At 35.5% G+C, this 27,164-nt stretch overlaps 1 protein-coding gene across 4 annotated transcripts in view; it reads right to left on the reverse strand.

Annotated features, from left to right (window-relative positions):
• CSMD3 (CUB and Sushi multiple domains 3) overlaps window positions 1–27,164 on the reverse strand; it is a 737,988-nt gene that overhangs the window by 34,426 nt on the left and 676,398 nt on the right. For all 4 annotated transcript variants that reach the window (XM_086609528.1, XM_086609527.1, XM_086609526.1 and 1 more), the window contains 6 exons: window positions 22,923–23,096; window positions 16,318–16,500; window positions 14,484–14,660; window positions 7,907–8,086; window positions 3,992–4,165; window positions 57–230 (listed from right to left, as the gene is read on the reverse strand). In XM_086609528.1, coding sequence (XP_086465654.1) covers window positions 57–230; window positions 3,992–4,165; window positions 7,907–8,086; window positions 14,484–14,660; window positions 16,318–16,500; window positions 22,923–23,096 — 1,062 coding nt within the window. The remainder of the gene's footprint in view (window positions 1–56; window positions 231–3,991; window positions 4,166–7,906; window positions 8,087–14,483; window positions 14,661–16,317; window positions 16,501–22,922; window positions 23,097–27,164) is intronic.

The following is a 27,164-nucleotide window of genomic DNA, read 5'->3' on the forward strand; positions in this document are numbered from 1 at the left end:
AGGAAAAGGAATAATAAGCATTTCAAGAAATTTTAATAATATGAGTGCAACCTTACCTATACATCGAGGAGAAGAACCACTCCACGTGCCATCTGCTTGGCAAATCCTGGTGCTGGAGCCAACCAAAATAAAAGGAGGATTGCAGCTGAAAGAGACTTCTGATTGATAAATGAAGCTTTTGCCTTCTCTTTTCCCTTGAGCAGGTACTCCAGGGTCACCGCAAAACTTTGCTGTGAGAAAAGACATGATAGAAATGGAATGTGTCATTTATGAAAACACACAAAAATAACTCTTACCTAAACACAGTCAAGCAGTTACTCTAACTTTTATCTTTATATTATCAAACACAGGCCAAATACAGAAACATTTAATAGGCATTCAAAGACATACTAGATGATAGCCAATCTTTAGTCTGCTTCAGTTTGCAGTAGTTTTGCTAGCTATCCGAAATGCTTACATAGTGAGTTTTGTCAGTAGCTTGAAATTCACACTCGAGGTTACACAACTTATTTTATTAAGGTCCAAATATCCACAATTCACCTATGCCCCAAAACACAATAATCTGCAAATCCTCCTATAGAGAGCAATCAGAGACTGTACTGTCCTCTCCTGCTTTCTGCCACCTATCAGTGCTCTATATTTTTTGTATGATTAAAGGATTTGTCAGACAGATTTTAGGAATTGTAAATTCTTACTTCTTCATCCTCCACTGAAAGACATGATTTGGTATGTATGGAAGTACAATACTTGAAAGTTAGTACAGCTAACAAAAAATCCCAACTCAAACCAAAACAAAAAAAGGGTAAAGACATTTCAGCAGCAATCTAAAAGTCAAACATTAATAAGCTGCTATTAAGCAGGATAAATTTGACTGATAAGAACATTTCTTAAATTGATCTTTTTACTCATGCCTATATCCTAAATATTCCTTATGTCTATAGCATAGCATAGCTAAGTAAATGCACTGCTGGCAAATTTACTGGTCTTCTGCAGTATAAAGTACTGATTATTGTCAGAAACTGTATTTTGAATAATTGATTCAGGAAACGCAATCGGCTATGATAAACCCTGTGCTATCAGACTATATTATCTTTGACACACCATGAATTCCAATATTGTAGAGTCTAATTTAATATCAAACAGAAAATGTTGTAATACACACAAAAAAATAAAACGCTAATCCAGATGCATGCAATGACATATTTCTAAAAAGACATGTTGTACAGACACTGGAGTTTTCTGTTCCATCATTCTGTTCTACAAACAAAACTTAAATAACATCTCTTAAACAACCACATTTAAATACATTTCTAATATCACTATCTTTCTCACCTATCCCTTAAGCTTTCCAAAGGACCTACTCCCATGAAATGCTCCTGCCCTCTACCGCTTGCTGCAGACACTGACTATATGGGAAATACCTGCACACACATGTTGTTGAAGAAAAAGGGCTCAATCTATACATACCAGAAATGTATACAATTTCATGGGTTGAAGTGGAATAGGACTGCCTACAGAATTATAGGCCAAATTCTCAAAATATCTGTGAATTGGGGGTAGTGCCACACAGTGAATCTCATTGTCTGATTGACAGATCATGGTTGTAATTTGTTTTCATTAGAAAATTCTGTGGAAACCTTAATTTGAAAATACATATAACACTTACAGATTTTTACAAAGAGGCTTGAAATTGTGTCCTGAACAATTCTTTGTACCAACAAAGTAGCAACCACTCTCAAGGAAAAAAAAAAATTCCTCACATTAAAAAATGTTTGAGTTTTTTTTGTTTGGGTTTTTTAAGTTTTTTGTTTTGTTTTGTTTTGTTTTTTATGAAACTAAGTAAATTCCACAACTACGTTGTCAGTCAACTTTACTACTGAATATCTGCCTTCTGTATAGGTAACCATGGAAATCAGGCACCATGGTAAAACACAGCAATTTTCCTCTGATATAGGAACAGGAGGACTATAGAACAATCTAAAGTTGTAGCAAAGTAGAAGTTCTGTGAGTGCTCCCACTCCCAATGGAAATATTTTCCTAAGGACTCTGAGAACCTTTAACAGAGACAGGGCCATGGAGTTCTGGCACTGAGGCTATGAGGCTAGTCTCATTATTCAAAGACATTTAATGGATTAACAAGAAGTTATATCTGTAGTTAGGAATTTTCAGACATAGATTTTTTTTTTCTTTGTCATCTCTTGCCAAGCTTATAAAAAAGCTGTCCTTTACTCAAATTACTATATGAATAATTAAGCAGACAAATTTACCAGGCCATAGATGACAAATACTCAAAAAAAGGTATGACTATATTCCATTCTGAATAATTATTCCATGTTATATATTCCATATATAACATATTCCAATATATATATTCCATACCTTGCATATCTTCAGCTACAGGGTCTATGGAACCAAGCTGGGAACTAAATTTCTGATGTCAAGAATTGCTTAAAGATTGCTCACAGAGAATGACTTTCACCAGCTCCCTCTCATTCCTGCCAGATGGCTGCTAGTTTGAGCTCTTTGACAAGCACTGGCTGCCAATTGATTTCTCTTGCAAGCCAATGGGTAACCATTGCACATCAACAACACTCAGTTAATGCAATCTCTGCATGAAACAGCCTTTAATTCCCAGGCAGCTGCATTCTGTACTAACTATGTCTTTTGAAAAGTTTAAAGGTGAATCTCCTATTTCAGAGCATATTGCAGTATTGAGTATTCCAACCTCAACGATGACAAATAGCTTGTAGTATTCAAAAATGAATGTAAGGACACGATATTTCAATCAAGAACAGACAATTAAAATAATTTTTCATGGTCTTTGATTCTTACAATACAGTGGACTCTAGAAGAGGTCCATCTAAAGAACTTAAACAACAAATAGTGTTTTTTTTTTCCTTCCAGAAACAATGCCTTTCACCATGTTCCAGCTCTGGCACACACAGTTTCAGCATCACTAAGCAACTGGTGTTGATTATATGAGAATATCATTAGGAAAAAAAGAGAAAAGAAAGGATCACCTATATGATATGCTTTTATAGTAGTAGGGCATAGCCAAAACAGAGAACGTTTTTCAAAAGGAGAGATGAAGTACACAATAAATAGTGAAAGAATAGAGAATTGCATTTTGCACCATTTAACAAGCTACCTGGCAAGGTCAGCTACTTAGCAAGTTCAAAGTAAACTTCAGAAACTGTAAAGCCATGAAGACGAAATTATTGTCTTCTAGTTAGACTCCTTGCTCAAGACCATTACAGAGTTTCAGCGGTATGGCTATTGTACAAATAACTGCAGAACTTCCTTCTTCAGTACAATCAATTAAACATTTCTCAGAAGCATCACGATCACGTCCTTAAAAGATTTTTTAAAAATTAGTGAAATGACCTCAATGTAAAGAAAAAGCCACATTTACCATCGTAATGAAATTTGTAGCAATATAAAAATCCACCAATTTTATAACTTTCAAGTTAACAAAGTTTATTGCATAAAACTTATAACTTAATATAGCATAGGGGGAAAAATAGATAATTGTCAAGGAATCACCCTGGGACCTATTGAACATTACCAACAGAAAAAACTCTCTGTGACATCAGAGAAAGTTTAGGATGAGCAATGAGCAAATAAAAGAGATTATAAGGAAATGTCCCTCTTTATGTATCTAGCTGGATCTGAAAACAAGACAGCATCTCTTAATGCTGCTTTACCTTGGATCATTTGATATGCATTGCCTGTAATATTTTTTGTGTATTTATGTTTGAGGCTTCATATATGCTCACAAAGGATTTACAGATATAACTATGTCTTTCTCAATCTATTAATTATGTTACAATTTTGGAAACTATAGAAAGATTGTATTTGTCCAGATTTGAGACGAACTGAGTCACTGCTGGTGGGGTGGGGAGCAGGGAGAAACAAAGGGTGAAAACTTTAAAGAGGAAAAAAAGCACTATAGCTGAATAAAGAAATATAGGACCATCAAGTAAATACATACGCAAGCACTGAGGTACTTCACCACTCCATGTTCCATTTCCAACACAAGTCAAAACAGCAGGAAAAGAGAGCTCATATCCTGGAGAGCAGACATAGCTAATGCTAAATCCCCAGTCCAAGTTTGTTCCTTCCAACCTTCCATTAGAAATTTGCGGAGGAGTTGGGCAGGTAACAGCTGCAATAATATTCAAAATAATTAGGCCCAGCTGCTGTAAATATCCCCAGTGTACATAATCACTAGAAGAACCATATGTACTAATTTCACCTTTTTAGAGGACAATACAGTGAGGACATGCTATCTTCCTCACTGTATTCTTGCCACGTTTCCTGAAGTTAGTACTTCAGGTTTCTTCCATTTAGGACACAGTGGCTCATTGATGAAGTATTTTAAATAAAACAGGATGTTGCATCAAAACAATTAGGAAAACTACCCAAAAATCAGCATGGAGACTGTGAAGTGTACAACATTTAAAATATGGCTGGTAGTATACTACAGAATTATTTTGTTTGTCTGTTTAGACAACTTCATGGTAATAGTAGAATACTTTCTTTCTGTTAACCTGCTCAGGCATTTGCTAGATATTAATGCATAGGGATGAAATTCCAGGATGATTCTCCAAAATATGATCTGAAAGCCTGTTTCTAAGTACCACAGTTTGGCTAGTATTTGCTTCTTGAATAGCTTCTCATCAAAAAGTATCTAGCTTCTAGCTAGAGGGAGAAAATTTAAGGATTTGAAACCTCTTAAATTTATCAGTGTTGCTACCTCTACGAAGGCCCACAAGAAGTATTTCAGTACAGTTTCTCATTTCCAGGCCTCTCAGAAGAAAAAAAAACAGAAACATCTACTCAGTTGTAGGAAAGAGGACTGAAAAACACCACAGGAAGACAATTAACAGACATAACTGTCGTGATGAAGATAAAAGTGCTATTCACTGGATAATGGTGTAGTAACAGACAATTACTAATTGAGAGCTGAAGGAAAAAGGGTATAAAAGATGTTAAATGAAAAAAGTCTGAATCAAAAAGAGAAAGGGGAAAATACAGGTAAAAGTTACTAGAATGAATGAGAAAAAGAGAAAAGAGAAAAGGGGTGATAATGAGAAAAGTTGGGAGAAACTGTGCTAGCAAAAGAGAAAGAAAGCAAATGAAACTAGTATGATTTAATTTAGTGGAAACAGGGTAAATGAGAAGAGGTGGTGACTGAAAATAAAGCAGAGAACGCACAAGTCTCAAGAACATAGGAAATTAAAAGCTGCACTTGTAACCTTTAAACTTATGTTTAGACAGCTGTCATCTTGCAGAGTCAAAGTCAGAGGCAGTAGATCAGGAGTACTGTGTATGTGAATGTGATTTGCAGAAGGTTCACCATGTACCATTTCTCCACTCTTATATGCTTCAGTAACAGAATCTCAACTGTTTACCCCACAAAATGCTCTGCAGCATCATTCATAGCTGTTTGAGAATGTTGGATGAAAGTAGTACTATTATCAAATAATCCTTTTCTGACCAGTAGATCAAATCTAAATTTTAGGGCCTTATTTTTCATACTTTGTTTCTCTTGCTTTGGTTCATAGTTTAAAAAAATACCACCAAAAAAGCAATCCAGGAAAGGAACATGATAGCTTTTGCCACGCTTTCATGATACTTTAATAAAAGTAAGTCAAAATAAGTACTCCAAGCAGAAAAAGGCTGTCCGCATTCTTCAAGAGCTTCATGATTAGTCCTTTTAAAAATATCTATATGTTTTAACTTCTGAGCTCAATAATAAAGGAAGAAATACTGGTCAATAATTTGGAAAGAAGACAGAAGTAGCATGAAAATAGGTGTAATATCAGAATTTTAGGGTGAAAGAACAAAATAAAACACCCAGCAACAAGGCAGAGTGCTTCTCTAAATATTTTGGTCACAGATTAAACCATAAATACATACATCAACATTTCTTACTTTAAAAACTGAAAGTATATTACGAACAAAGTCTGCAGAAAAGACAATGCTTGAGTAGTTGAACATTTACTTGCAGATGAACACGCATCCTTTTCCAACCAGGCAAAGGCAGAGAATTATTTATATCTTCTCTTTCAATGGCACTGCGACAACTACGTATCTTTTTTCTGCTCAGTTCATTTGCAATTATTTTAGCTAAATGGTACCGGCGGACCCTTGCACTTCCTCCTGACAGTAAGAACTAGTTGTTACACATTTCAAACACACTACTGCATGTTATATATTATTTCTAACTACACAGTCAAAGAAATAGAGGTAATTAACTTACCTAGTGCACTCACACAAACCTGTGTGGAGTAGAATGAAATTCTGAGAAAACTAGAGATTCTGCATATGACTATTATTTAATATTTATACAAACCATAAATATGTATGACCTAAAACCAGAAAGACTCAAAAACTCAAAGCCAAAATTGACAGTCTAACTCTGTCTTTGTAAGGTTCTCTGTGAATCAGAGTTAAATCTCCTGCTCTTAGTTAGGTGGTCTGTAGTTCTTAAGAATTTCAGGCTGGGAGAATATATCATAAATACTTGTTCTGTCTTATGATCTTCCAGCATTTTGCTTACAGCCACTCTTGGAGACAGACTGACTCTTGGTCAATAAGACCACTATGGCTGTTGTTCTGTTCTTAAAATCAGTTTTGTAATTGAAGCTAAGGCTGGCTAACAGTACAATACAAATAGACAAAAAAAGTGAATTCTTAAGAGTCTCTTGAAGTCTGACATCCTCAAGAATGTGTCGGGAAAATAACTCTAAAAATTACATTATAAAAGGTGAATTAGAACTAAACTGGACTTGGGAAAATATTGGGAAAATTGTACTCAGCAAGGAAAGTAATTGCAAATGGGGTGGAGATTCGAAACTTATTTGATTTGTTATTTATTTATTTGATCTCTTTTAATGAATGAATTCAGGGGAGGAAAATGAGAACTGCTGAGCACATATGTAACTGTAGTTCCTGCAAACATAAAAGAAGGAAGATGAATGAGAATAAAGCAAGTAAAAGTGTAGCCAACTAAGTTTTAAAAGAATAGAGACCAGACATAACTTGATGTGAACCCTGAAAGAAAACATTCAAGTGATAATACTGAAAGAAGATGCTTTAGGGTTTAGCAAGTGAGTTTCTCAGAGAAAATTGTTTTGATGACACAGATAAAGTGTTTTTTCAGTAACGTTAAGAATTTTTTTTTTGTTTAAATTTCAACAGAGAACATTAAAATAATTCCAATAAAACAGAAAAATCAGGAATGCAATAAGTAAAAGAGAGAAAAAGAAGACCTTGAGATTAATCCTTTCAGTTTTCACAACAGAGAAAATAACATGAAGCAGAACAATGTTTAGGAAATCTGCTAGAAGGATTTAATCTTTTTGCTAAGTATATTGATACAGCACAGTGATGCTCAAAGGTGCACGTCTAATGAAAGAGGGATCAGAGAAAAATCTTGGTATTACAGTTAGGGTAACCCAGAACAATTTGACCTTGACAAAGTTCAGTTGTATATATGCAGATCTTTCCCAAAGGTGTTTATCATGTGCCTGAGTGGTCTTTTTGTAAAGACAGGGACATATACAAGGTTATTTTTTGGTATGACATGCTAATCTTAACAAACATACAAACGAATCTAAACCATCATTTCATATTGGCTAATTCAGTTTAGCAGCGAAGTAATAAAATGTTCTATAAAGCTACAAAAAACTGTTCAACATACAGTGCTGCTATTAAAAATGAAAGGGAAAGGACGGAAAAGCATGAAGTCACAGTTCCTGCAGCCAAAAAAATCAATTCAGTGTATTCATACTAACAGTAAGTTTTGATTTCTATGGAAATATTTGGCTGACTCATTACAATAAACAGTGGATATAAATGTCATGGAAGAAATAGTTGACAATCAAAATAAATGTTGTACCTTTGCATGTTGGGATTACTCCACTCCATGTGCCATTGCTAGTACAAGTGCGAATTATGGAGCTATTTGATTCCATTGTATAACCAGGTTGGCACATATAAGTAACGTTTTGTCCAACAACATAATCATCACCATATCTCATGCCGTTGGCTGGGACTCCTGGATCTCCGCAACTGATAACTGCAAGTAAATAGTTGAACAGACTTTAAAATCTAAATGTGATTTATTTATATATAAGGGAAAAAACGTGGGACAAAACTAGGAATTTATTGGGGAAAAAAAAGAGAAAAAAAGAAGAATCGCAAATCTCATTTCCATCATGAGAAGCTAAACATATACATCATCTGAATTAGCTGCCAAATACAACATGTGGAGCTGCATAACAGTTACATTTGGAGAACATTAATACATCTATTCAACAGTAGAAGTAATGGACTGTATAATTTTGATCAGTAAAATTTCAAGATTATAAAATGAAAAAAAAAGCACAAAATTATCCATGTGATACTACTACCTTTTGATACCCTCAAATTTTCCTATCAGTTCTGAGCTTCATTATTAAAGAAGCAGATATCTATTGCTTAGTTTACTTTTTCATGGGTAAATCCTGAAAGAAAACACAGTCTGGAAAATTTAAGACACACGTCTGCGAAAAAACTCCCACTTTGTAAATGTTCACGATTACTATGTACATAAACAGATGGGAATGTTCAGGCTACCCCCAAACATAGACCATGGCTGACGATAAAACTAGGCCTATAGTACTTTAATAGTGGGAATGGTTGTAAAACCTCTTGTGACTTCTCGTGTAAGGAGATAATTTAATCTCCTAAAGAGATTACATATTCATAAGGAGTTAATGAAGAACTGAATCATTGTAATCTGAGAATAATGATAAAACAGGTAAGTTTCTCTTAGATCTCGTCAACTGGATCTATCAATTTCTGGAACAGTTTTCAGAATAAGAAGTCTTGAAAACCCTGGTGGCAATGATAAAAACCTGTTGTTTTCAGGAAAAAAACAAACACCAGGAAAAAAATATAGTTCGTATAAAATACAGCACCTGTGTGTTTTACATTTACCTTATAGTAAACTTGACAATCCCCCTACAACATCGTTACTACTTCTGGATAATTGTGGAAGGCAGTTTCCTGGCCAGAAAGCACATCCTGTCCGCTTTTAACTCAATGCCAAAGCATGACTCAGGTGAATGGCATCATATCTGTATTCTGGTTTCCAAAATAAGAAAATCCCTGACTACATGTTTGTAGCGTATTCTGGCCAGACCCCTTGATCTAAATAAATTAGGGAACTGACAATTCAAGGTATGGAGTATGCCTGCTCTGCAGTTCATTAGTCTGAGTAAGCAGATACTAATAAAGCTGGATGTATTAAATCTCCAAAGTAAAAGAAAGAAGTCCCACACAATCGCTGTCTATCGATACAGAAAAGACTATAAAACATACCATGGGGTTACTTGGGTTAGTCTAAAAGTAGACAGTGCAGTAAAAAAAAAATGGGGATCAGTCTATTTTATTTTACCTAGCAACACAGTAATTTTAATTTTTAAAAAACTTAAAAAGTCATAGATTTTTTGTCATTCTAAAAAATTCTTGAGCTGTGAAAGACAGAACTGTTTCCCTTAGTTACATCAGTATACTCAAATACTCTACATGTTCAACCTTTCTTTATTTGACATATTCCATTTACTATTCTTAAAGTTGCAAATTCAACTAAAATCATCCTTGATATTTTTCCACATATATTATTGTTTTGACTGGATTACCACATAATTCTCATGCCTTTATTATTTCTTCCCTAATTGTTGTTTCATCTCTTTAGATTTTCCTGTATGAAGAATATTATAAATCATTGCCTTATGAATTCAAGAATGTGTGAACACCATGCATCGTATATAATCAAACAGCTCCACAAACTATTTTATACTGCTGAAAACTATTTTAATTGTTTATTTAAATCCAAATAAAACCGTGTTCCCAGCTTTTTCGTTCACCTTCCTTACAATCTCCATTTCTTTCTTCTGGTCATTAACACAAACTTTTTGCCTCTTCCACTGTTACTGTTATTGTTACTGTAATGATTGTACTCTTTCCTGCTACTGACACTTGAATATTGTTCTGTTATACAGCAAAAGCCACCATGGCTTTAGCAGATCTCTAGATTGTTCTACCTTCTGAAAATTCCTACCTTCCTGTCATTAACATTTCAAGCCATATTTCAAAGGAAAAAACCCAAACAAACAACAAAACCAAACAAATCAGGTCTGATTTTCTTTCATGTGTTTTTGCCTTTCTGTATTTACTAGTCTTTATCTTACTATAGGTAAAAGAGTTGCATGAAAGAAAAGATTTAGGGGGAAAAAAGTTATTCTTCGTATTACCGTGTTGTAACATTAGAACTGTTCATAAAGATGTGTTAGGAGTGGCAAGGAAAAGATCCTACTGCTCTTTTGTCTTATTCTGCAGCATTTGACTTTCAAAAAAAAGAGCAAAAGTAGATGTAGGGAGATGACCTAGATTTTACTGAGATATTGTGTTTTGTCATAAACATAGAAATAAAACTTTAACTAAAAGAAACGTGGTAGCTACTTAGCAGGCTCAGTGGCATTTTCTGAAGTTCACAGGTTCAGGCAGTGAGAGAATCACAGAATGGTGAGGTTGGAAGGGACCTCTGGAAGTCACCTTGTTCAACTCCCAGCTCAAGGAGTTCATCTAACGACCCAAAGTTGGACTATCTCCACTGAAGTCACTGTGGTAGGCAAAAAACAGCTTAAATTGTTGTGATCCTAACCAGAAGACCATTGTACATTGAGGAGTCAGTTATCCACAATACAGTTAACCTGAGGATCCCCAAGCCTGGGCTTCATTGCGCTGCACTTCTGTGGCACACAGATCCCTTGGCCAGGGCACAACCTCACCAGCTCATCACAACAGAGGAGCTCCAGGCAGCTCCCGCTCAGTATCAGCGACTACACCAGCTGCATGTCCTTGCTTTTTATCTAGCTGTGCAGCAACAAGTTCTCACGAGAACATTGTTTCTGTTTGACAGTAGAAATGATAGAGTTGTTTCCTTGTAAGAATATCCTGTAACAGCTCGAAAAACTGAAAGGGGAGAATCTTCACTATGGACAAGGTCTGCACAGCATGCTGGGTCAGAGTCTTGTTTGATGTTATACTGCCCAAAGCTCCAAGCATCTAAAGGGTCATAAGATTGTCTATGCTATTTCCTTCTTTTAGTGTCACCTCTAAAAAATAGAATTTTCAATGATACGCAAGAAGCAGGCCGTTACTTGGTAACTGTAATAAGTATGGGCTAATTGCAAATTTTGGTAACACCTGGACTAAACAAAAGAGGCATAACCTGAATCTTTCTATTAATAGAGACATGAGACAGAACAATCAATTAGCACACTGATACGTGTTATGTGTCAGCTTAGAGTGGTGTTGAGGCCCAGAAAGAAGATGAAGATTCTCCCTGGAGGAAAGATCCTGGAATTGGAGATCTTAGAAAAGGAGGAGACGTGGGGAGACAAATGTTAGGGGATGACCCTGACTGAAAACACCTGAGTTTCACACATGCAATGGCACATCTCATGAACCAATGGCACTTTGAACCCTGGTTCCCAGGACAGCAGAGAAATCACCAAATGTAATGCTCAGGGGGAGCAGGGAAGCGTGAGATTATCAGGCAGGTAAAAGCTCTAACTGCATGGGTCTTAAACAGACACCAACAGCCATATCCATGGTGGGCTGCTGTTTACTTTGTGTCACCTGTGACAGCCACTTGAGACAGCTGCTTGCCTAAGCTCTTCTGGAAACCTGCAATGGTTCCATGAGGTTTCATGATTTGAATAAGAAATAAGTAAATTTTGGGAAATCTTGGCAGTAAAAAACAGAGAGCACGTGTACTGGTTTTGGCTGGGATAGAGTTAATTTTCTTCCTAGTAGCTCATATGGTGTTGTGGCTTTGTGATGAAACCAGTGTTGATAACATAGGGATGTTTCAGATATTGCTAAACAGTGCTTGCACAGCATCAAGGCCTTCTCTGTTTCCCATGCTGTCCTGCCAGCAAGCGGGCTGGGGGTGCACAAGAAGTCGGGAGAGGACACAGCTAGGATAGCTGACCTCAACTGAAAAAAAGGGATATTCCATACCATATGATGTTGTGGTCAGCAATAAAAGCTGCAGAAGTGGAGGACATTCGGAGTTACAGTGTTGGTCTTCCGAAGAAACCACTACATGTGACAGAGCTCTGCTTTCCTGAAGATAGCTAAACGTCTGCCTGCCGATGGGAAGTAGTGAATGAACCCCGTATTTTCTTTGCTTGCATGCATGGCTTTTGCTTCACCTATTAGATTGTCTTTAACTCAACCCACGAGTTTTTGCACTTTTACCCTTCCAACTCTTTCCCTCATCCCACTGGGGCGGGGAGTGAGAGAGTGAGTGGCTGCGCAGTGGTTAGCTGCCTGCTGGAGTCAAATCACAACAGCGTGGTAGGGACAGTTAGGAAAAAAATTAAATAAAACCTGCCCTGTCAGCAAAGGCTGTTGGCATTGCCAATTCTGATTTGAAACCATTATGAGAAAATTGTTCTCTTACAGTAGATAATCTTCTTCAGGCATATTTTACAGATCTGGAGATAAAACTGCCAGGAGAAAGAGAGGATTGTTAATTCATGATCAGTTAACTAGCTATTTAGCTAATATTGTCCATTAACTCTTGCCAATTATCTGTTAGAAATTTAAAATCGATATGTTGTCGTAAGAGAGAACACAGCAAGTTAAGTATGATGAAGTTTAATATATTTTTTATTTCATATTTAGATGTACTAAGGAACTATAGAACTAAAGGTCTGGAGAAAGGGACACAGATTGGACACAGCTCTGAGCAACCTGCTCCAGCTGATCATTCAACAAGCAGACGGGTTGGACTAGGCAGTCTCTAGAGGTGATTGCCAAACTCAGCCATTCTGTGATACTGTAAAATGCATACCTATTTCTGGGTATTTTAGAGCTGCTGCTAGTACCTCTGTCAGTTTAGACACAGGTTGTAGCACCTAGTAGTTCTTTCGCCCTCCTTTAGGAATTAGTTAATAGTCAGCAATGACCAAAAAGACAGAAATGAGTCAAGCTGAGATTCTCAGTTTGTACCTTTTTTGAGAAGACTTTCATTCAACCATTCTTTTCATATTCTGACCACTCCAGGGGATATGTATCAAACTAAAAACTCCTAAATAACATTAGAACTGGAATAAACATTTAAGGGGATATACTTTTTAGATGTGTAACCATAACAAAGAGAGAAGGTGTATTATCAATGTCAATAAATGTAAAACAAAGTTAAAAAACTTATATGTTAATTATTTTTTTTTCTATTACACATAATCTTCATAATGCCTCTCTGTTTTATTAGTATATTTTCTGTCAAGACATTTTTCTAGGTTTTAAGCAAAAACTTCAAGTTTCTACCTGAGTAGTGTTTAAGAGTGTTCTAGCATGTACTTCAACTAAATGTCACTCTAAAATACAAGAAAATAATATAAATGTAGTTACAGCCAGAAAATACCTTTGTCCTTGATACAATTAATCTGGTTCTCATTACAATGTGGAAAATAATAAATAAATAAAAATTTGTGGCTCTCCCACAAGTTTGCTGACTGCAAAAGCAGCTGTTCACATGCTTATCATTAAAGATGGATTTAAAAACAAAACAAGAAGTGGAAGTTTTCTTTACCATCTTACTTTTGGCCTCTATTTGGGTTGCTATAAGCGTGTAAAGTAGCAAACTATGAAAACTAGGGTACTAGTTTAAAATTTAAGCAACGGTTTGCTGGTCCTCTAATGAGGATATGTTTCCTCAAAATGATAGGCAGTCTCGTGTCACAAACCCATAAAATTTTCATAATTTTTATTAAACCTTGAAGTAGGACATGTAATAAAGCAGGAACAGATGAGCTTGAAAATAAACTGTTTCAAAATGCTTATTATGAATGTGAGAGAAGCTGAAATATTTTCTGTTAGCTGAGTAACCAAAGCAAGTATAAGGTTAATGAAGAAGCCAAATAGAAGGTGTTATCTGAGAGCAGGACAACAGTTTTCACCTCAGAGTCACTACGAAAAGAATTCTCAAGTATTCATTTCAAGGTTTTTATTTTCTGCCCTCTGGAAGACCAGAATATTATATTGCTAAGTTTTTGTGATGAAGAAAACAAATTAAATGAATAATGTCTGAATATGACATATAATAAAATATAAAAAAGACTAAAGATATATCCTAGGAAACAATTAAAGTAGGTAGATCATGTAATCATACAACTCCTTTAAACTGTAACAGCAGTCCATGTATTTTACTATACTGTATCTCTCTTTAAAAAAAAGTATTCTTCATTTTCTCGTAGCACTATATTCTTTAAAAGTATTTCATGTACAAAATTATGTATGAAGTAGTGCAAGAAGAAGCTGAAGACTTAATTTATTTCCATCCAACTTCCGTATTTTACTTCATTGTCTTTTAGAGGAGAGGAAAACAGAGAGTTTTAATTAGAGATGTGTCTTACTTGTGCAGTTTGGCAAGGATCCAGACCATGTTCCATTGGCGGTGCACTGTCTTACAGATGATCCAGAAAGTATGTATCCTTCCATGCATGAATAAATTACTGAATTAGAGAATGTAGTGCCATCAATACGAAATACTTTTCCATTAGCAGTTGTTCCTGGATTACCACACTGCACAGCTAGAAAGCAAAATGTCAAATATTTTTTAAATGTAGTAAAGATACTTTTTGAAATAGTAATGTCTAAGGACAATCCTGCTATCATCAGTGTTATGTGGTAGAAATCTGTGCTGTTATCTTGAAAAATGTAAGTTTCACCACCTACTGATAAGGTATGTTGTACAGTAAATAGTTGTTTGCATGAATTATTTGGTTTTACTGTTTTGTATGTAGGGAAACATAGCCTACAAATTTGATTTTAAAATCTGTATTAAAGGAAAGCTACTTTAGCTTCAAAGACAAACTCCCAATTGTAAGGAAATGCCTGATCTACAGTTATCACTGTAGATTTAATTTGACTCTACCATATGTATGCATTTATAGCATCACTAAAGTATGTTTCCTATTTAACTCAAAGCACAGGATTGAGTCAAATTACTATTTCATAGGAAGGTGTAACCTTTATGTTTCCCAGTTGTTTAATGCTTAACTTTCAAATATGAATGTCTCTTTCTCATGTGATTACATACATACATCTAAACTATAAGACCTAAACTAGAACAATATACCTGTGTGCACATTACACACATACATATATCTGTGAATCAGATTCATCATTTCAAGAGATTTTAAGGGGAAAAAACGACATCAAGGATATCTTAAAATGTAAAAGGGGTAATTCACTTCTGTAACAGATAAGATCAAAGAAGAGCAGAAAATTCAGGTGGGTTAAGCATGTCCCTTCAGATACCAACATATAAACACATATATATGTATTTATATTGTGTCAGGATGGCAATCATTCAGCAGAAAGGATATTACAAAACCAGCTTGTGAAATAAGTTTTTAAAATGAGATGACTATTTCATACAGATAACACATTCAACAGTGATAAAATGGATAAGAGTACAGATGCTCAAATTCTTTTCTGCTTTTCAGGGAGCTTTTCTTTGAAGAAGGGTCTGTTGGGAATTATTTCCTATTTTTGAATCAAGATAATTAAGGTAATAAATGATTCTCCATAAATATGCTTTTAAAGGTTTCTCTTACGATAACACAGCTAGCTTGACATTTCTAGCATATTTTTTTCCAAATAAACTTGTTTCAGCATTTCATTTTCTATTGAAAATTAATAATATCAACTGTATTAGTAAATAAATTTTTTAAGCCAGTCATTTATGACATAGATGGAGCTAATGAAATCCTGACATTGACATTTTCCTAAAACTTGTCTCTTTCATCTTAAATTCAGGTGTATAATGGTTATAATTAAAGATCAGGTGACAGTCAGCTTTTTAAGAGAAAAAAATCTTTCAGCAAAAATTGTGTTCTAAAGCCTTTATTTATTTTTTTTCTGTTTATTTTTTTGTACTGAATAACACATATTGTTAACGTTGTCACAAGATTGAGAAGAAATAAACTGTTCAGCATACTTTTTTTTTTTTTTCTCAAAACTTTGAAAATATGCAGTATCATCAGTTCCAGGAACTGATTTCAAATTTGTCATGTGATGCCAAGTCATTGCTACAGTGTAACAACTTATTTGAAAAAATTTAATGGTCAGTACAAAATCAACAGTATACCGTTCACGGCACAAAACTGGTAATGTAAAATGGGGTTTCTGATAGGCATTTTTAACTAGACATTTTTAAAAACAAATGAATCTTGTGTGATTTACCTTTGCACTCAGGCTGTCTTCCTGTCCAACTTCCATTTGCCATACACGTTCTTTCTTCTGAGCCATGAAGGATATATCCAATATCACAGCTGAAATGTACCGTGCTTTTAATTTTAAAATTGTTTTCTTCTCTGGATCCATGACCTGGGATACCTGGATCACCACAAGAACCAGCTGTATCACCTAGAATCAGGAGTGCAAAGATTAGAATAAGTATGAAATATTATTATAATACTGCATTTAAAATATGTATTTATAATATATTCATATATTATAAATATAATATATATTATATATTATATATAATATATAATATTATATAAAAATATAATATATATAATATAAAATATATATTTATAATATGTTTCTAGGTATCCATAAATAAATTTATGTTTATATTTTTAGAAATAAACATATCTCAGTGGGTGTGAATCCTTGTAATAACAAAATTACTTGATTCCCAAATAATTTATTTTAAATTATTTTATATAAGTACAGAATGGAAATTATAATTATCTCAAGACAATTACCTCGAGATAATTATAATTATCTCTAAACTTTTGGTAACAGAATCATCAAACAAGAATAGGGAAACAAAAAGAAAGCCACAAGACCCTGGTCATTTTTCATCTAAAACAGAGAACTCTGAGGAAAGCCAAGGTCCTGATCATAAAAATAATTTTCTTGTTTGCCTATAGCAAGTGTTCATAAAATACTTCCTAGTTTTATGATGTCATTACAGTTGTAATAGTTTTATCATTGAATGAAAGGTCTACTCAACAATTTTTTGTACATCTGACATGAAGCATTTCTCTGATTTATAGAAATGTTGAAAGCTTCATTTTGTTAATTTCAAGACTGCCTGAGAGCTAAAATCTCCCTCAGCTAGAAATATTTAAGCAAATTCTAAGACAGGGGGTTGATATTTTCTACTATCTGTTATATATCAACGTTAAAATAATCAATACAGTCATAATAATAGTAACAATATCTAAGGTTATACATCTAAACCTTCATTTATATTGAGAAATTTTAGGAAATTCTAGGTAACACTGTATTTGCACAGCAGGCCAGTTGTTTAAATCTTTTAATGTGTACTTAGGATTTGCTGTTTTATCTTTTTAGAGGTCTTTAAGCTAGTTTTGTATGTAATAAGAGAATACATTATATTGTTTGACTGAGTTTCAACACAGAAGAGTGGAATTCTGGAATTCTCGGAGCTGCACTTTTCAGGTTTTCATCCATGGATATTCAGCTTATGGTTTTCTGTGCCAACTCGCAAATAAACTGAACAGTCTTCTATACAAAAAAGAATTCAAACATCAAAATATTTTTGAAAGCGTATCTGCTTATTTTGTACTTAGTTACACTAATGTAAATAAAGAAGAAATATTTTAAGAATCAGCTTTAATTCAACTACCAAAGAATGTCCTCAAATAGCAAAAGGAAGAAGATTAGAACTAGCTTGCTTTGCTTTGAGAATCATGGTGTATGACAAATACTTGTTTTAGTCTCATACATCCAAGAAGCTGACCATATTTTTGTCACTTGTGAAGATGGCTCATGTGCCAACCTGCGGCTTTATAGGTCATGCTTACTACTTCTTGTTTCTGTTCATATAGGCCGTGCTTCCTTTATTCCTTCCCAGAAATTTATTGGAGAAAACCCCCAAAACCTAAGCACCTCACTGGAGTTGATCTGTACAACTCTTGTAGGCTTGTGGGAAAAGAGAATGCAGCTATAGAGCCTCAGTCTGAAGGTGCATCTGGAGAGCCACAGTAAAGGTCAGAACTTTGCCTGGATATGCAAAAGAGAACAAACCTGGCAGCTCATACTACTATCCAACCTCTTGCTGAAGCAGCTAATTGTGAACCACTCTAACTACTTTAGGAGCCAATTTTGTCTTTAATTAAGTCAACCCAGCTTAAACCAACACCTTTCATTTAAGAATAACCAAACTAATGTAGTCATGCCTATTACATTGTGAACTTTTTTAGCATGTACGTGCAAAAAGTACACGGTCTTATGTATTTTAATGCTTTCAGAAAAAACAAATTAACTCAAGTAAGTATAAGAGCTAGCTGACTGTCTGGTCCAAAATCACAGACTCAAAAAGGCTTAGACCTTCACCCATTTCATTAGGGACATAGATCAGTAAAACAGCCTGCCAGCCCTGTTTAAAAAGAAATTGTAAATAGTTTCAAATTACAGTAAGTAAAAGAATTTTATAAGCTTTCAAAATACCTCATGCCCGATCTACTTGGGTGACTTAACATTCCTCTAGTTTGAAAGTAGTCTGCTACATATTTTTACAATAATTTAAAAATGTCCTAGATTAAGACTTTTTTTGTTGTTGTTATTTTGGGAATCTCTATCTTACGTTTTTTGGTATTATTTATTTAGATTCCAAAGAATTTGTGGCAGGTCCTATTAATTATTCTATATTTGTAAAGTCTTTACAATAACTCAATCTTTAAAACTTCCAGCTGGCATTTAATTTTAAAGAAAAGGAGAGTATTTAGACCACTTGAGTAAGTACACAACCATTGCTACACTTACGAGGAATTCTAAGTTCCTGTAAATTTCTGTCTCCAGCTGATATGCATGTGATGACTGAGAACTGTTTCTCCATGTCAACAGATATCAATGGGACATGACAATTCCTTCTAGCTCTAGGATGTGAAACACAAAGTGGCATGTAACAAAAAGGAATCTGTCTTAGGGATGCCATGAGAAAATTTGGTTACCTTATTTTTGCTGAAATAGTATTTTCTACTTGAATTCTTCTCCATATATGAAAAGGGCAAGCATGCTGTATCTTTTGTCAGTTGAACATTCCATATTATTTATTACTAATAACATCACCAAATAACTACAAAGTTTAAGGCTTTCATACATATTAAAAATTAAGAAATCAAGTTATCAAGGCTAGTAATGAAAGCTAATGAATTCACATATTTTTAGATACAAAATATGGAAATTCTGTATGGTAATTTGCAAATTATTTTAAAATTAGAATATATTTCAGATATACAATTTGAAAATAAATTCTCCAATTGTCCTTAATAAGAATTATAGTTTGGTGCAGTACAGCTAAAGAAAATAACAGTTCATATTCTGTCACAATTTGATTTACTATGATTCACATTTGAATCTATGTCAAAAGATTGTTTCTTCATGTATTGAGAAAATTTTATTAGATATGCTTAAAGTTTCCTATCTGTGGGTACAAAAAACATCATCAGAAAAAAAAATATTTTCATCTACGTCAGTTACGAATGCTTATCCTAGGATATGCACACACTTATTTAATATAATAGCAGGACTATTATAGAATAGTCTTATTTTCAGTAAGGTTTCTTCAATATTTTAATGCATACTTTTAGGCTTCCTATTTGCATTCCTTGATATTTTTGTCTATTTCTTTTTTTTTTTTTTATTCAGAGATTAGATTTTTTTTCTTATGAAGACTATGGAAAACTACAATAAGTAGTTCTAGATTTTATCTAAAGAGGATTTTTTCCCCCAAACAAATATGTATGCATACTAGCTGTAAAAACATTTTTGATGAACCTAGTCTAAATTTGCAATTCTCACAAATATATCATTATTTATTAAGCAGTATCATTTTACATTAAGCTTTACATTAACGGACTCATAGAGTATTGTCCTTGTCTGCAACCATTGCCTAAAAGTTCACAGTGGAAGATTCAGATACTGAAAAAATTTTCAATGCTTTGGAATTCAGCGCAAAATTGTAACCAAGAACTATTTTAATAGCTGTTATTAGTTTTTAATGAGCTGTAAAAGAACGCATGTTCTGAAACTGTAGCTGACATAATCAGTTTATACCTGAATACACTTTTAAGGGACGAAGGCAGGAGGAAAAAAAAAAAGTAGATTGGAATACGTGAGACTCCACCTGGACTACTGTACCCAGTTCCAGAGCCCCCAGTACAAGAAGGGCATGCACCTGTTAGAGGGGGTCCAGAGGAGGGCCGCAAAAATGGAACGGACGGAACGTCTCTCCTATGCAAAAAGGCTGAGTTGGGGTTGTTCAGCCTGGAAAAGGGAAGTCTCCCTAGAGGACCTTATTGTGGCCTTTCAATCCATAAAATATATAAGAAAGGTGGAGAGAGACTGTTTATCAAGGCCTGTAGTGACAGGATGAGGGGCAATGATTTTAAAACGAGATGATAGGTTTAGATTGGACATAAGTAAGCCATTTTTTTTTTACGGTAAGATAGTGCGACACTGGACCAAGTTGTCCCGACCTGTGGATGCCCCATCCCTGGAAGTGTTTGAGGTAACTTGATATGGGGCTTTGAACAACCTGATCTAGTGCACGATATCCCTGCCAATGCAAGTGGATTGGATTAGATGATCTTTAAAGGTCCCATCCAACCCAAACCATTCTATGATTCTATCATTTACTAATGCTGTAAAGAACCTTGGATTTTCAGTGTGATGCTAGTATAGCAGTACTGTCAGATTTGCATATCAGTTATTTTTCGCCTCTTGTATTGACATAGTTATAACCCAAGAAAAATGGTGTCACTTGTTTTCTTCCTATTTTCTGCCTTTGAAGATATCTAAGTGCTCTGAATTACATGTCTGAATAAGGTCCAAAACCCCACTGATTTCTTTAACCTATATAATGGAATGTGATAGTTTGATGTGTGGGGGGGTGTTCTGGTGGCAGGGGAGGGGATTTGCTCCCTGTGCCACCAGACCTGAGTCCCATCCCCCCCGGGGGAGGTTGAGCCAAATCGGCGCCTCTGCGAATTGCCCTATTTAAGTTGGGACAAAGGGGCGGGAAAGGGGCTCTTTGCTCAGGAGCGAGGAGAGAGCAGGAGGGCGCTGCCCTCGCTCCCGGCTCCCGGCCGGGCGGCTGCCCGGGCCCGGGCCGGCGCCATGTGCTCAAGATGGCGCCGGGGGAGCCGCATGGGGGGCTCGGGAAGCACCCCGCTCCCGGGGTGCCTGCCGGGCCGAGCTCCCCTAGAGAGGATTAATATCTAAGAGAAGACAACCACAACGACCGGGTCAGCAAAGATGGAGCAGGAGGAGGTGTACTGGAGCTGAGGCTTCCCTTGCAAATCGGTGTGAGATGGCAGGCGGCCCCCCTGCAGCCAGGGTGTACTCGGCGGAGCAGCGACCCACTTGTGGCCCGTGGAGAAACCCACGTCGGGAAGGAGATGCCTGAGCCCAGGAGAGGTCGTGGAGCAGGGGATGCGCGACCAGGTACTGTTGATAATGGGGCATGGAATGCACGACGACGTCGTGGAGGCATCTGGAGACCGTGGGACAACCCACGCCGACACGAGTGGCAGCAGCTCCCTAAGAGGCCGAGACTGGTAAAGCCCGAACTGGTGCGATCCATGGGGAAGGATTGCAATCCTGCGGGCAGGACTTACTTTGGAAAAGTTTGGGGACTTTTTCTTTGTGAGTAGGGGATCCACCGAAGCAAGGGAAAAATGGTGTAAAGACTCCTCCTCCTTTAAGAAAGGAGCGGCAGTGAACAACATGGATGAACTGACCTGTACTCCCCCATTCCCTGTCTCCCTGCGCCGCTGGGGGGAAGGCAGAGCCAGGAACGAAAGGAAAATACGGGGTGGGGAGGTGTTGTTTTAAGATCGGGCCTTGTTTTCTCTTTTCTCCTCTCAAGTAACCGGTTTCGTCCCCTTTTGTCTTTTGTTAAGTAACTGTTAATAAATTGTTTTGGTTTATGAAGAAAGCCTGAGTCATGTTTTGCCCGAGACCATGTTTGGTGGGTGCTCCCTTTCGGTTCTTGTCTCGACCCTCAGTCCAAAAAAACCACGACATGGAAACATGACGATGACAAGAAAAAATGTCCTCCCAGTATTTGTTGAGAATTAAAACTGATAACATGATTAACCTTTATCACAATCTGTATTTACATACTCTAAGATAAGAAATGAGATTTAGCCAAGTACCCAAATTTGTCTGTGACCTGGAGTTCTATTTTTCATTTCATCATTGCCGTTAAAGTGAATCAAACTGAAGTGCGAAACAGAACATTCCTAAGCATTAAGTTGTTCAGAAAACATATCTTGTCTTTGGTGAGGGCTAATCTATCAGAGGATTAGACGCTGTTCCCACAAAACCGAGCATGCTATCCTGAAATTGTGTGGAGCACACTGGACTTTGTTATAAAGATGAATGCATTATGCTATTGAGATATACCTGAGGTGTCATCAAGTCAGTAGATGTTTTGCAAGTTAAAAAAAAAAAGCACAAAAAAACCCCATCATCTTGAAGACATAATGACGCAAAATTTCCCCGTGGAAATTAATACTCTTTCCAGAAGACACAGAAAATATTTTCAAAACAAACCAGTTCCTTTAACATTCTATTGAATGTGCAGTTTCCTGTTTGTGTTAAATGTTACTAAGAAAGTCTGCTTCTCACAGATTATTTTCTTGGTAATAGAGTTTTTACTTATTTTGATTTTACTGTTTTTTTCTTCTACTGAGATAGTACTTCAGTTTTATACATGATTTTCCAGATTTTAAAATAGCCTTCTAATAAAATCAAAATAAATTCAGAACAACTTCAGGGCACACTCATTAATTCAAAAATATTACCTGAGCAATGAGGAAGAGATCCGCTCCAGTGTCCGTTTAACTGACATGTACGAGACGACTGCCCTAACAGTGATCGTCTACCTGTGCAGGTATAATGAACAGTAGACCCAAAGGTATATTTATCTCCAGATAGGACCGCATTAGGAGGAATGCCAGGATGGCCACAGTCAATCACTACAATGCATAATTATTGGAGAAAAAAAAAGGTTATTATAACTGATCAAACAGTTTGTAGTTATCATTTTCCTAACTCCGTACATAAACTTTGTGAAGAGGCTGACCTTTTAGGGTTTGGAGGAGGGAGGCACGTAAGCACATTATGTGATTAGAAGTGTAAAATCTATTACAAACTAAAATCTGTGAAGCAAATGTTTGGAGATGTCAAAAATGGATTTTAGATATAGATATTGATGTCCAAAGACACTCATTCACTAAGTCGATCTTTATGGCATAAACACACGCACACACTAATACACACACACTCATACATGTACTCTTCAGAGAAAAAACACAGGAAAACAGTATGTGACAAAGTCACTGCTGAGGTAAACAATATGCAGACCTTCATCTCTCATCCACTGGTCCCAAATCGTTGGTTCTGAAGTCTATTAGGTTTATAAACAAGATAATTTTGCTACATTTTGCTACTTTTTTGCTACATTTTGCAAATAATGAATGAATAATATATTAAAGCTAATATATTAATTTCATATTCATGGGTTTTGTTACTTAAAATACTGTACGGCATAAATAAAATATTTGTTTACATATTTTAGCATATTCCTAGGCATCATTCATTGATGTTAACTGCACAGAGATTGGAGGGAATTTCTATAGGATCCCAATCTTAGAAATGGTCATAGATAAACTCCCTATCAGTTGTTTATTGAGTAAATGTTGATCAATAATTGTTAGTTTTTTCCATACTGTGATTAATTTTTAGTACTCTTAATCTTGACACTTTCGTGATTTCACTTGCAGATTCCACATATAGATATCCAACAATTAGCTTGTACACATCTAATTTTGCTAACTGGCTCAAATGTCATGAAGTGCATAAACTCAGGAAAGAAAATAAGAAAATTGAGCATAGCATCTTTTGTCCTTTATTTGCTTCTTATATAGAAAATTATGACTCTTGCTATAAATGATGAAAAGCAGTCATTTTTTTCCAGGAATAAAAAACAGGCTAAATGATAGAAACTGAATCTAAAATCATGATAAGATCACCGAAATTATTTCAGCAGCATTGTATCTACTGGAAAGTTGTATCAAGCAACAGTGAAGCTTCCTTGTCTAGATCAAGACCCCACCTGGAATACTGTGTTCAGCTCTGGAGTACCCAACACAAGAAGAACATGGACCTGCTGGAGTGGGTTCAGAGTAGGGCCACGAAGATGATCAGAGAGCTGGAACACCTCTGCTATGAAGACAGGCTGAGAGAGTTGGGGCTGTTCAGCCTGGAGAAAAGATGGCTCCGGGTTGATCTTATTGCAGCCTTCCAGTACTTAAAGGGGGCCTACAGGAAAGCTGGAAAGGGACTTTTTACAAGGACGTGTAGTGATAGGACAAGGGGCAATGGATTTAAACTGAAAGAGGGGAGATTTAGATTGGATATAAGGAAGACATTTTTCACTCAGAGGGTGGTGAGGCACTGGAACAGGTTGCCCAGAGAAGTTGTAGATGCCCCATCCCTGGAAGTGTTCAAGGCCAGGTTGGATGAGGCTTTGAGCAACCTGGTGTAGTGGAGGGTTTCCCTGCCCATGGCAGGGGGGTTGTAACTAGATGATCTTTGAGGTCCCTTCCAACCCTAACCATTCTATGATTCTATGATTCTATCAACAGGAAGCTAACTACTCCATAAGACTAAAGTAGAATGACAAAAGGTCTTATGCATCATTACAGTGAACATTATTTACATGGATAATGTGTGTAATGGAAACGAAGTTCTATATTGAAAAGAAATAGCCAGTCTGTCTTTTAAGGTTAAGAGCATATATCCAAAATGTACAAAAGAAACCCTCTTGCATGTCAAATTAATATAGATAAAGCTTTCAAAAATTCAGAGCAAGGAGTTAATTTAAAAGCAAGCTAAGTGTGTCAAGTTCAGGAAATGCAGAGTTAAAATTCATAAACCAAAATACATTCTGTGAACAGAATGAAACTAGCCTTGCATGTTTGATTTATGTTACACCTGTGGCAGATCTTGGCCAAAGATACTTGTATTTATGCCTCATAAAACCCACAAATTACAGCTGCAAATACCAGGGTACAAGAACAGTTCCCTAAGTCATAGAAATGCAGTTTTCATCAATACTGCATCATCTTCAGCACCATAACATTTTCAGCAGGATTTTTTTTTATCAAAAAAAAGCCAGATCAGACGTTTGATCAGAGTTGAGTATGTATTCAATTCCCTAGCACTTCAGATGTGCACAACATTACAATGGTTGTACAATATGACATATGACTAAACTCATGTGTGATGATTCATCTTCCTCTAATGATTATACTCAGTCTTAGAGTTTTACATTTATACATACACTGACCTGCATTCACTGACATATGTTCTCTTAGGAGTCCAACTTGCAGGGTACAGAACCTTCCTGATAACCCCAGAAAGGATTTAGAAATCTGGTATGTGGCTGATTGACGTTGATTCCTGCCTAGTACCACTGACCCCTGTGACCATTTTGTTGGCTTGCAGGACTTCCAGTAAAATGGTCAGACTGATCAGCTTTACAAACTGGGCACTTGGTATTAACATGTTATATGTTTAATCAATTATTTATAAATAAAATCTACTATTAATTATGTATGATTGTAGAGAAGGTAAACTTAGAACACTTAATAAAAAGGCATGTTAGTCATGCAGGCTTCAATGAAGTTATTTCTCCTTGTGAAAAACATTCACAATTTTTCAGAGTGTTTTTATTATCTCTATTTTTTATTGATTGATTCTTTTGCCCTTTTCAAATGTTGTCATAGAGGAAAAGTTAATTTCATGCTAGTACCTTACAAGATTCAGTTTTGGGGTTTCCTATATATCTTTCTTTTATGTTTACACTTATTTCTAAAAGTTCTGAATTTCTAATAACTGATTTAGAAAATTATGTCACTCTGCAATGCTACCCTTAATTACACATTGAACAAAATTTAATTTTATATTCATGTTCTCAGGTAGGGATTTCATATGAAAAGTTGATCATATATCTTTTTTTTTTTTTCCTAATGTAAATTTATCCTCCATTTTATTTCCATTGATTTCTGTCTTTTTGCCTCTCTGTTATCTAGCCCTGTTCCATCACATACCTGCACAGTACATTTTATAGCTATGTGAATGTAATTTTACATTAAGTTTTGAATCAGATTTAAAGAACAAATAATAAAGGAAGAAGAAAAATGAAAGAGAATAATATTATTAATCTTTGTCAGAGTAAATAAAAACATCAGGTCAAATTATACTTTTTGCTATTATGGACAATTATCAACCTATTTATGTCACACTAAAACATCACTTTCCTTCAAAAACAATAATTCTCAGAGAAAGATGTGTAAATAATTCTTTTGCCAGTGTGACATTTCAATAACTATTTCTTTTTCCCTGAAAAATCCCAATAAACAAAATAGACAGCTAGTACTGATTACGGATGAGATATATAACAGAAAGAAGTATAAATTCACATCTTTTTCTGGTCAAAAGTGATGATGTATCAGTAAAATTACAGTGTTATTAGTTCAAAGTCTGATTAAATTTATAAATTTATAAATTTATAAATGTTCAATTAAATTTACAAATGTTATACCATAATTATTGAGTAATGTATTAAAAAGTACACTTGAAGTTTCTTTAATACTCTAGTTGCCAACAATTCTTATTCTATCTGGCAGCTGGGAATGGCTGTGTATGTCATATTACGAGGGAAGAAATATCAGGACAAGGTGCTGTGATAGAAGTACTGAGAGGATGGCACAGACACTAGCAAAAAAACCTAGTCTACATTATTTGAATTTAAAGCTTGGAAAGTGTACTTACATCTCAGCAGCTTAAAAATAACAAATCAGAGCATGATTCTCAGAACTAAACTGAGAATATGTTGCAGTACAAAAAACCCTGTTATAGTCACTGGAATTCTTTGAGGTGTGTTGTCCAAACATATCTTTCAGTTTCATTACTTTTCAAGTTTAAAGTACTTTTCTAGCAACGTGTGCCTAAGTAGCATATGCCCTGAAAGTGTTTAA

This window comes from Tauraco erythrolophus, chromosome 3 (assembly GCF_009769465.1).
Source record: "Tauraco erythrolophus isolate bTauEry1 chromosome 3, bTauEry1.pri, whole genome shotgun sequence".
NCBI classification, from domain to species: Eukaryota; Metazoa; Chordata; class Aves; order Musophagiformes; family Musophagidae; genus Tauraco; species Tauraco erythrolophus.